The sequence below is a fragment of the Ailuropoda melanoleuca genome, chromosome 15, assembly GCF_002007445.2.
Source record: "Ailuropoda melanoleuca isolate Jingjing chromosome 15, ASM200744v2, whole genome shotgun sequence".
Taxonomy (NCBI): domain Eukaryota; kingdom Metazoa; phylum Chordata; class Mammalia; order Carnivora; family Ursidae; genus Ailuropoda; species Ailuropoda melanoleuca.
Window position 1 is genome coordinate 52,813,905 of NC_048232.1, and position 12,409 is coordinate 52,826,313.

Here is a 12,409-nt window from a genome sequence, read left to right on the forward strand (position 1 = left end):
AAATATATAAACATTTGTCCAAATTGGTACACAGATTGCATAAATATGGCAATTAAGATTGCATTTACAGATGTGCATGTACAATGTTGCGCAAATTATCACAATATTACAATTTCAGAAATTATTCAAATTGGAATCCAAGTAAAGCAATTAGTGAAAAAATACCCATGCAGAATTCAAATATCTCAGAACAAAATTTAAATGTCTTCAGTAAAAGGTCACACATTTAAAATAGTTTTATTCATTTTATTTGTATATGTCAAAATACATTTTTATTTCCAAAATAGTGGGTTTTGCAACTAGTTTCATGCAGAAACAAGGTCTGCTCAATACTACCAATAAAATCAATATAGCACAGTAGCTGTTCAGTTTTAGATACAAAGAATAAATAACCTAAATACAAAACACTAAAATATTAGAAACATGTATTTAATCATTCTTCACAGGCATCCAAACTTCACAAATATAATCCTTAGCATGCCTAACTGTTGTGCAACCAGAACATGTTGCAGTCACTCAAACTGATCAATTATCTGTATATTTTACGTCCACATAAGACCATGGAAATTCTCTATATTCAGACCCACCATTCATACAGTTCAAATATAACCAAAAATAAAATTCCCATAACTATCCTTGTACCTTTAAAAATCAAGAATCCTGAGCTTGGTAGTAAGAGCATAACCTTATATCTTCATAAAACCAATCAAGAGAGAGGACTTAAAATCCTGCTTACCAAAACACCCTTTCCCATCCCCAAAGTAATCTAAAATAGGCAGTAGAACACAATGACCTTTTAAAATGAAGGGGTACAAATTCACATTTATATAGTATACAATACAATCAATAATACAATTAGCTACTATAAGCTTTATGATGTACAATTTATTCAAATGGCTGAACTGTTCAGTGGTTAAGGAGACAGTTATGTGCCAGAAAGATGTAATTTTTTTTTGCATGGTTTGATGAAAATATAAAAGCTATTTGTCCAAATAAAAGCCATCTTCACTATGTACTTGGTTTTGCTTTTTTTTTTTTTCTTTTTCTTTCTTTCTTTTTTTTTTTTTAAAAAGGCCACTGAAATGTATAAAATGGTCTGAACATGATGGTGGTATCAAAGTCAATGCCTCTTCACATGGCAATAACAGTGCATTTAACATTAACTCACGGGTTAAGTCTGCAAATGATTTCATAGCATTACTTTGGCTAGCACAACAGTTTTAGACAGCACTCAGATAAATATAGGTATGTGAAATGTGAAGCAATTATCTTATGCAACTTTAATTGTGGTTGAATACTATCAAATGAAAACTGGAAATAAAAGTAAAAGCACTTTACAGTAGAAAACTTTTGTAAAGACAGGGCTCCATATAATGTGTTACTTTTAAAGTCTTTATATCACATTGTTAGCAAATTTTGTTTTAACACTATTATGGAGTAGCCTACTTTGCATTAACAGACTTTTGAAATAAGGAAATAGTCAAGCATGCCATGTGGTGGTCTAAAAATCAAAACAATACACTTATTTATATATACAGCATCACTCAGTACCTGCTAAAATGAATGTGAAGATTACAGAATCTAACATCTTATACTACAGTAATAAAAAACAAACAAAAACAAAAAAGTGACCAATGAAGGCAGAAAACAGGACTTAAAAGAATCTAATCTCAATTGACTTTAAAGCATTCATATAAGAAATAAATGCATATTGCACAAACAGTGAAAGCAAATGTTCCACCAAGCAATTCAGTTCCAGGTGGAAGACAACACAGCATTAGCCTAATACATAACAATGATATCAGAAGAACAAGTGTTCTTTTCTGTAAATAAGAAAGCTGTGAAAACATAGAAGAGTCTGCCACATGAAGAGTTAGAAGGAAAAAAATACAAACCCAAACTTAGATGTAAAGCAAAAAATTAAATATTGAAAAACCGGAAACTGTGGCACATCAAAAAATGTTGAATAACTGTCTTCTGTGAGAGCTGAAAGTTTCTGTTGACACAAAAGTATTTATGTACAACTAAGGCTTACTGGTTAAATATCTGAGGCATATCTGGCCTTGAACACTTTCCTTATATGCTGGAGCTGTAAACAAGTTTTCTCAGTCATTAAAAAAAAAATCTTCTCAGCAGCTGCATTAACATGAAACAATGGTCTTGATACAAGAAAAAAAAAAAAAACCCAGAAAATTAAACAAAACAAAATTCCTAGATAAGAGGGCATTTGGCAGGATATCCGAAAATGACAGTCTCCAAGGATTCTTCCCAGGCTTCCAGTGACTGTCAGTTATGGTCCACTAGGTTGCTAATATGTGCAATTCCATTATTTGCTGCTTTTTATTTGGAAAGTTTGCTTATAACTCTAATCAAGGCCCCATTTTCATCCTTTAGCCTCTGGTTGTCTGCTTTTAGGTCTGGTAACATCTGTGAGGGGAAAAATAAAAGTTTTACTTCAATAAGAAGATACGATGTTACTCTTCATAAATTTTATATTTTCACCACAAGACACATGAACAAGCTTTGTCAGTTATATAAATTTCTAGTGGCTAAAACGTATATGAAAGAAAGAAAAAACTTGATTTGTGAAGCTAATTAGTTTAATAAATGATGGAATTAAAGGTTTATTCTCCCGAAGTTATCAATTGGAATGTACTAAATCACCCGCTATTACGACTCACAAGCACACCATATTAGAGCAGCCAAGAAAATGAAGCCTGTTTTTGTTAGGATGGGCTCTCAAAGGGAGTTCCTCTAAGACTTCCTGTCGGCACCTAAACTGAGGCCTTTTACTTTATTTACATCGGACCTCAAACCACAGTACTTACTGTTATTCCACAAGGAAACCAGCCTATTTAGCAAAGTTTTGATGAAGTTAGACTTGTTCTAAATTATTAAAATTCCTTAAAGGATTCATCTGTAGTACCAAGTTTAAGCATGTAGTACAATGTGTGATCCAAGATAGGTGCTTGTTAAGTTATAATAACTATTACTATTATTAGAATAGTATAAAATAATTTATAAGCCAAAGTAGTCAGTCTGTATTGATGAAAATACCTAAGCATTGAAAAAACCACCAGTATTTGAAGCAAACAGAAAAACACATCCTCAAAGCAAATCTATTTTCTGTTTTATAGTCACACTGAAGGAGGGGGTAGAAATGTTATCAGTAAACTGGATTTTCCACTAAGAATGAATTAAATCACACGTGCTCTGCCAGATTTGCTAGGAAGTGGAATAGCTTATATTCTGGACATTAAAACAAACTTTCCAAGGTACTTAAAATATCTTTCAATATCTTTCCTCAGCTATCAAAATGTACTAGGTTGTAAAATTAGATAAAAGTAAAACTTCTACGTGGCATAATTAAGTTAAACAAAATCTTTAAGAAGAGCTTAACTTTATGTGGAACCAACCAATTCTTGTGTTCACAATGTATGGATCTAAACCATAGTAATCTGAAGTTTATGTATTAGGATACCTCTGTAATAAAGAACTAAGAGAATATTAACTAAAGTGGTTCTGACTGAAATTGTATTATTTTGAAAAAAAGGTAAAGCATGCTTAATCTTTAGCTTCAACATATTAATTATAAGTAAAATATGTTATACTGCTTATGTTCCATTTTCTTTCTAGAAAAGAATTTTAAAGTTATATTTAAATATTTAATCCTTAAAATATTTGTAGAGCCAAAAATGTGTACAAGCTTTGCAAAAGTGCAGACAAGTCTTTAAATCCTTAAATCATTTCCTAAATTTATTGTAGTTTATCAGTCAGAATATACAATTAGTGACACTTTCTAACATTCTGAGAAGCCATGCATAATTAACAGTTACATGGTAAGCTTCAGACACAATGGCATTAATTTGTAAAAGTGAGCTTAAGACACGCTTACTAATACAAAAACACCTGCCTGGCTCTACCAAGAAGAAATGATGAAACTATAAATTATAGGTTCATAGACTGTAGATGCCTACAGAACCCTGAGCGCTTGGCTACCACTCTTGTCAAGGCCCTATTCTCAGTCAGCAGTCGCTCATTTAACTCTCTCAGAGTTTGAATTTGCTTTATTTGGTGCAGGTTCTGCAGGAATTAGAACAAAGAAACAGAAAATAAAAAAATAAGAAAATGGGAAAGTGTACAATAAAAATACAAAGAATCACAGATAATGAATACAAGAAGAAAAAATTAAGAGTCTTGACTACAAGGATATTCATTCCGAGATTTGCAAAGGTAAATAGTGTAGTCCTAAAATTCCATATCAAACAAAATATATAACAAAATCCAAAAACTTTGTCTCCAAAGCCATTCAATCATAACATTTTAATAAGGAACCAAATTCAGTAATACAATAATTAACTCTTGAAATTCTAATTCTATGGGAACATTGTCCTATGGATCAGTTCATTAATTCATAATGTGACAAAGACATTTGATGCAAGATAATACAATAAAAAGTAACCAATTAACTATGCTATTTTTTCTCCAGCAAAGAGGATTCCTTCCAACATTCAAAACAATTACTTCTATAGGTAATTTGGAGTTCAACAAAGCAGAGCTCTGCTCGTCCACTACTGTAATGTCCTTTATTTTCAAAGGAAAATATTTTTGTATTGACACCCCTTCCACCATTTATTCTCCAAGAAACAGAGTATGTGAAATGTGAAGAATAAATAATAAATCCCAAATCTTATAGTCATTACTAATTTCTTCTATACCTGAACATCAAAAGAGCCATTAAAAACTGATTAACGAAATGAGTTGAATTATATTTTCCTAGCTCACATAAAACCTAGATGTAGGAAGAAGAGAAGCACAAGATATCGATAATTCACAAACTACATAATCAGTACAGAGAACAATTAACATAAACATAATATCTATAAGAATACTGTACACCTGAGCTGATAAACAGCACTATCTCTTTTAAGTCATAGCAAGGTTTACTTACTTTGAGCTCTTCTTCCATTTCAGATATTCTTCTTTCTAGAGCTCTTCGTTCCTAGATCAATTTAAGGTACCAATATTAATCACATAATTATTATATTCTTAATTTTCTTCTAAATTGTGAAAGAGTGACACTTTAGAGTCAAAAATCAAATCAGGAGCAGTGTGGAAAAAGATGTGATGCCAGTGACGTGTAAAGAGCTTTCCAAATTTTGAGAGAAGTAAATATGAAGATTATTTTTATTAATTTCTATAAGCTCTTTCTTCAAAGCTTTGACTTTCTAGTAAGATGCTACATAACATGTTCAAACTATTTTTTTAGTTCACATAAAACTTAGGAATAAACCAATACTCAAGACTGAGGATTATATAGAAAAGAAAAAAAAAACACACATAGATGCAATTATTCTACAGTGACAGAAGCAGAAACGCAAGCAGCAAACATGCCTAAAATATGTGTACTTTAAAGTTTCCAAAGGATCTAAGAGAAGTTCATCTCCTCCGCCTACAATGTTTACTAGTCATTATTTATCCAACTGGCTTTATAGCTTTGTATTTAGGTTGATACCGTGTGCAGCATTAATGCAGTGAATCTCATGAAGAAGCAACTGCAGCACTTGAAGTACCTCCTTTCCAAGAGTGACAGGCAAAGGCAACATACAATACATGACTGCAGTGTACGGTTTTATTCTCCCTTAAATAATAAGCACTCTAGGGTGTTACGCAAAAAGCAAGCAGCGGTAATTAATGTGCTGTAAAACTTTGGTTGTTAGGTCATACCGCCCAGAAGATACTGACTCTTGCCGGTCACCTTTCAGATACAAACCATTTAAATTTAGTTTAATCACTAGACTTTCCAAGACATTCTTTCCCAGATTAATAATTAATGTTGATATTTAGTAAAGCAGTATATTTACTGTAAATGTTAATGTTTTTAGATTATGTGCTGTAAAAAGTAGATGGGACTCCTACTCATAGTCTTTTAAGTACCATGTTATTCTATTAATAGCTGGTTTAAACACTATTACATAGACAAAAACGTTATCTTCTATGAACAGAACTTCCTCCTAGTTAATAATACAGCCATGACTAATTCATAAAAACCACTGCACTTCCCAAAACACTAGGATATATAGCCTCATATCTGATCCTAATAACTTGGTGAAATCTCATAAATAACATATTTCCTTCTGCCTCATTATCTTCAATTTTATTAGGTACCTTCAAGATTTTAACTACTTTCTGGCAAAGCAAGACAAGAACACTATACCAAACTCTCTTGTCACCAAATCAGCAACTATAAAGTTGTAGGCAATTTCTTCTGTTTGACAAACTTAATAACATCAAAAAATATGGTTAAGAAAAATACACGTAAAGTGCTTAGTCCAGTGCCTGCCTGGTACATCAGAGTGCTGAATAAATGTTATTAGCAGATATTATTAATACTAGGATTAGTAATATCTGTTAAATTGAAAGTAAATTAGCTACTTTGTAATTTATTTGCCTTTGACAGGCAGACAAAGAAGGTTAGGTGAGTATGTCAGAATATAAACGTGTGTGCCACGTGTGCACAAGTCTAGATAAAAAAGGACAGACGTCAGTTCTCTCATTTTTTTTTTTTGGTCAAAAAGGTAAATTGGCTATTTTTATAATGGAATGGAGGAAAATATTTTATCAACGGCTCCTGATTATTTATTCTTTGATCTAGCTACCCAGGATGTACTTTCTTGTCTGGCTGAAACCTTGTAGGTCTAGCCACTGCTCACTTGGACTAACAGACACTATTTTCCTTTAACTTCTGATCATTTATATACTCTCAACTGCTCAGACTAAACTTGCAGAGTTCTTCCTATGGCCACTGCTAGACCTCTGAGCAATAACAATAATAAATGGAGAAATACAAATGAATATATCATTGCCAAATAAAAAACTATAGGAAGACATAAAAGGGCAAAAGCCTTTCCTAGTAGTCAATTTTTTTAATTTAAAATGTACTATTTAATTTAAATATTTAAATTCAAAATTAAATAAAGTATCATTAACTTTAAAAGAAATTTGAGAATTTGATGTCCTTAGAATCTTTACAAACTTTAAGAATGGATTTAAATTTTCTAAAGACTTAAACTAAATGTATGCATCAGAATGTTTTAAGTATACAACAGAAAACGAAAGAGATGAATGGCATTTCAAAAACATCGGATGCACTATCATAATGCGTACATTTCAGAATCAAGGCAAAGATTTTTTTTTAATCTGTTAAAAGAATAACATGGTAAATCAAGTCATAATACCTACAGAGGTAAGGTAATTTCACACCTAGAGAGATCCCACAGAATTGTACAAAGAAGCTAAGCCAGAAAGCATTCATAATTAAAATAATATTAATCTACATTAACAAAAATTACCATCCATAAAAATAAAATTAAAAGAAAACAAAAAAACTTACTATTGCTATGTAAAACAATAAAGGGGGGAAATGATTATTCAATAAAATGGATACTTACCCTTTTTTCCATTTCTAATAGTGACCTATCAGCAAACCTTTCTTGTCTCTGTAACAAAGTAAGAAATATAAAAGGGATATAAGTGCAATCAAGGTGGGGGGTGGTGAAGGTGAATGAAGGAGGACCATAGTATCTCCTCTAGTGGTGTTCAAATAAATCACATAATTCAGGTAGAGTAATACACGGGTATAAATAAAGAAAAGAGAAAACAACCTTGTATTGAAACAACAGAGAGTTAAAGAAATGCTTAGAAATAGAATGGTCTCCACAGCTCTCATGGTCTACCCATCACTTTTTCTCAGGTCTTTACACAGTATAGTACTGGCTAAGGATGGGTGAGTACTGTGGAACAAAACCAAAACATCCTAGAGTATCCTGTCCGATGCCCAAGCTCTCTCTTACACATCACTAGGAGGAGTGGCTAATCTGAATGGTCAGATTCTAGGACCGTGGCTGAAAGGTAGTTGGACTAGGATGAGTGAGTATCCATGCAGCCAAGCCAGTAAACTGGCCTAAATTCTGTTGTCTCTCACAGCTTCCTATTGCTCACTCTCTATCTAGAGTTTCTTTTCCAATCATCCATGCTCCAAAACTGAAAAGAAAGTTCACACCCCTTGTCACTTATAAGAAATCCTAACTATATATGGCTTTTCTTTTCCTGGTACTTAGGGCTCTCATTTTTCCTGCTTTGTATCAGGAAATGATACTGTACTATGTATCAACTGTACTATGCTATCAACTCAAAGTTGACAATATCCTGAGACCTGGGAGATAGAAGGGGTTTTAAGCCACATGTTACAGCCAGTACCTGAGGGGTCTGCATGTGGATACTGAGTAAAGGCCCAGTTAAAAACAAGTAGTTCCTAGGGGCCCCTGGGTGGCTCAGTTGGTTGAGCATCTGCCTTCAGATCAGGTCATGATCTCAGGGTCCTAGGATTGAGCCCCACGTCAGGCTCCTTGCTCAGCGTGGAGTCTGCTTCTCTCTCTGTTCTTCCTCCCACTTATACACACTCTCTCTCTCAAATAAATAAAATCTTAAAAAAAAAAAAAACCAACAAAAAACAAGTGGTATCCTAGTTCTTACACTGACTTCTGTACATATATCTCCCTTGGATTCATGGTCAGTTTGCTATAAAAACCATCAAATGACTCATTTCCCAAAAATGAATTTGTTGAAAAATCAATTTTACCAACTTACCAAAAATGGTTTTTGACAACTTTAACAAGAATGCTCTTTTATGACTATTAACCACAAAATAAAAATATATTTCATCATCAATTACATATTTCCCTTTTTTCTTCTTCTTTTTCAAATTTATTTTTAAGTAATCTCTACACCCAACATAGGGCTCAAACCTACAACCCCAAGAACAACAGCTGCGCTCTACTGACTGAGCCAAGTCAGGCGCCCTAAACGTTTCTTCATGTAATTTTCTATTCTGTCAACCATTTCAGCATTCATACTTTAGTCTCGTCAAGGCCTGTAACCAAGTTACTTTTTGATCTTCTTTTCACAATTTCTTTTTTACGGTATATAAAATTTAAAGATCTAATCACGGCCAGGTATCCTTCCTTTTCTCTGTTGTTTTAAATGGTTTTATGCTTTTGTGGTTACTCTTTCTGGAAAAATAAAAGTTGACATATTTTAATTACTTATTGTTAGAAATCAAATTCAGAATTTCAAGTATGATGAGACTTTTCAGCTAATTCTGATTTTTTGATGTTTTTAAATTAAAATTTATATTTAACTGCTAAAAATACAAAAATATGCCCCTCGAGGATACGCAAATGAATCCTAAAAAATGCTTTAAAGACTGAAAAAGGTAGTGGTGCCTGGATGGCTGCATCAGAATAGCATGGGACTCTTGATCTCAGGGGTGTGAGCTGGAGCCCCATGCTGGGTGTACACATTACTTGAGAAAAAATAAAGATTGAAAAATTTTAAAATGACATTCAAAAGCACCCAAAAGAATTCAGAAGCAGCTGAAACAATGCCATTACATATAAGTCAACAAAATTTTAGATGGAAAATTAGCATTTTTTTGAGGATTCTTCTTCATATAGGAACATTTTAGCAATTTTATGATTTATCTGCTAACTTCTTAAAGTTAAAAAATCAACTTTAGCTAATATTTTTGGTTAATGTTCTAGTTAAAGCTGTTAAAATCATACTCAGTGAATCTAGTGAATTGACATTTGACAAAATATTATTCATCAAACCAGTTTCTGGTAAATCAGCCTATTTCCCTCAGTTGGAGACTACAGGAAGGAGGGTGGCTGGACGAAGGCAGGATTCAAGGATTCTAGAATCCCTTGGCCAAGTGTTGTCAAACACACTATTAATAGGATGATAGTTCCCTTGGAAAAAAAACTCCATGCAACTGTCAAACTGTTATCAGTATGTATACCCATGAATAGTTATGGAAGTAATGCCCCAAAAAGAAAATAAAAATCAGGTGGAATGATTCATAGTAGATTTAAATGCTCAGGATAAATACTTTAAAATTGAACAAAAAGTTTAATGTTTATCAGCTTTGCTTTTACATGGACACTTAAAATTTAAAAACATTTACATAGTTTTTCCAACTAAGATATTAACCAATATAATATAATATAATATAATATAATATAATATAATATAATATAATATAATATAATATAGTATAATATATTTACCAATATCTTATACTCTGAATTACCCTTTCCATTATTCATTCAGTATACTGGGCATGGTACTTAGAATGTCTGCTAAGGCAGTTAATAGTAACTTGTTTTTCTGGCCACAATCCATAGGATCAGAAATTGGTACATGACCTAAAGGCAACTTGCTCTAGGTTGTCCAGTGTCCTATGAAATGGTCAGTAACAGGACTGCTCCATGCTGATAGTAACTGGCTAATTCTATCAGATCCCCTTTCTTGCAGACTTAGAATGAGAGACATCTAGGAAGAATTAAATGACAACAGGGTAGGAAGAAGAGTGGTGAAACAGAGAAGGTAGTAAGCAGGAAAAACACAGATTAGCTGACTCACTGTAATGACAGGACACAGCAGTAGGAAGCAGTGGACTCTTTTTTTTTTGTTGTTTTGTTTAAAGCAGTGGACATTTTTATTTAGAAAATATTATGATAAAATCTCTGGAGCTAAAGTTATTTTCAGAAAACTAGTTATGATATTTTTGTGTGAGGAGGCTCATGAAGCTACTAATGAAACCCAAAGAATGATGACTTTCCAGTTTACCATGAAGTCTAAGTTACCCCAGCAAGTTGTAACTTGAATGACATTCCAAGTTTTTATGACACCTCACTACGAAATGTGTTCTTGTTCTGACTTACTTCTCTGTGTATCTTTACAGTAAACTCTCATCAAATGATGGAATCTGCAGAGCCTCCTTAACCTCATAAGGGTAGCTTAATTCCTGGAATTTTAGCAAAGCCTCCATTGTGCATAGACAACTGCTTCACAATGTAATAGTGGTTAACAACGACGAAAAGGGGACCTGGTAACAAGTTCAACATAGAAAATTAACTTAAAAGATTGTAAAAAAGATGAATGTAAAAGAATGACCGAAGAATACAGTCTCATTCATAGAACCAGACAAGTCAGTTCTAGATGAGTGATTTCAAACTGGGTTCCAAAAGTTGAACTGCAGAAATGTGTTTATACTACAAAGTCTCATGTTAAAATTAAACAAGTTTGTTTTCTTAAAAATTACAGGACTGCTTAGAGCCTTTTAACACAAGAATAGTATCCTGTAAAATCTCCAAGATGTAGTATAGTATTTCCCATGAAACAGTTGGGTCACAAAACTCTTTCCTTTGAAGGGGACAGGTAGAGAATGAGGAAGGAATGTGCCTATTACTATCTCCCACAATTAGTATTCCATGGAAAAAGCTTGGGAAACAATTCCTAGATCATACATAGCCTAGATCATATGTATATGGTTGTGAATTTTGTTTGGCTATCCCAATTTTCTTGTCTAAAATGGTCTCCTGTAGGCTGCTGCATAGGAGGTAAGTAAAAGAGTTAATGACAAACTATCTTCTTCAAGCATTAGTGTATCAAATTAATTTTGGAAACAAACAGGAAATATTTCTAATGAATAAAAATGATTATAAAATTTTTAAAATGGCTTTAAGAAGATTCTGTATAGATGCTTTTAATGCCTTCCTACATTTGGTATGCTGGGAAATAAGCATTTAAGCCCTTTATGTAACACAACATAGGTATTTTTGGCTTAAAAATACTTCAACTTTCCATTACAAGGTTTTACTTCTGTATTTTTAATTTATTCTAGAAAGAAGTAAATGAAGTTATCAGTAAACTGTATTATTTTGATTCCTTATTAATAAGCTATTATCAGCAACCAAACTTATGTTTTGAAGGAACACCTGAGAATATTTCAATCTAATTTTTTAGATAAAATAAATCAAAACAATTACCTTCAGGATAACAAAGAGAAAAAGGTACAAACCTGGGTGGCCTTTTCCAATTGTAATTTAAGATCGGTCAGTTCCATATTTGTATCATGTAGCTGTGCTTTCAGCTTTTCATTTTCAGCTAGAATTTGTTCATAAAGCTATAAAAATTAGGGCAGAACAACAAATTACTTTTCTGCTCTCTTAATATGTTAAGATTTCCCACTGAATAGTTTGCAATATTAAAGCAAAAAGGTTAATGTAACATATGAGCTATTAAAGGATACATTAAAAATATTTTAATGCTTTATGGTTGCAAAGCAAAAATTTTTGGTCATGCAGGTATTTGTCCTATGGAAACTCTTTAATACATTAGTTCCAGTATTTAAAATTTAAGACTGCACTGACAAATCTACCTTTTGTATTTCCATTAAAACAAAAATTCAGTTATATGATAAAGAGGGACCACATACTGCAGAGGAACTAGAGCTAGAGCTGAGGAACCACTGTGATCTTCTTCCGGGGTCTGTGAGCTTTTCTGC

The 12,409-nt window shown here is 32.7% G+C and overlaps 1 protein-coding gene across 4 annotated transcripts in view; it reads right to left on the reverse strand.

Moving 5' to 3' along the window:
* Window positions 1-225: 225 nt before the first annotated feature.
* PPP1R12A (protein phosphatase 1 regulatory subunit 12A) overlaps window positions 226-12,409 on the reverse strand; it is a 138,492-nt gene continuing 126,308 nt past the window's right edge. Inside the window, exons 22-26 of one of the 4 annotated variants that reach the window (XM_019797021.2) lie at window positions 11,924-12,028; window positions 7,452-7,499; window positions 5,728-5,758; window positions 4,952-5,002; window positions 226-2,427 (exon numbers count right to left, since the gene is read on the reverse strand). In XM_019797021.2, coding sequence (XP_019652580.1) covers window positions 4,971-5,002; window positions 5,728-5,758; window positions 7,452-7,499; window positions 11,924-12,028 — 216 coding nt within the window. In that variant the 3' untranslated portion in view covers window positions 226-2,427; window positions 4,952-4,970. The remainder of the gene's footprint in view (window positions 2,428-4,951; window positions 5,003-5,727; window positions 5,759-7,451; window positions 7,500-11,923; window positions 12,029-12,409) is intronic. The other 3 variants (XM_002916779.4, XM_011221752.3, XM_011221751.3) reach the window with 3 other exon arrangements.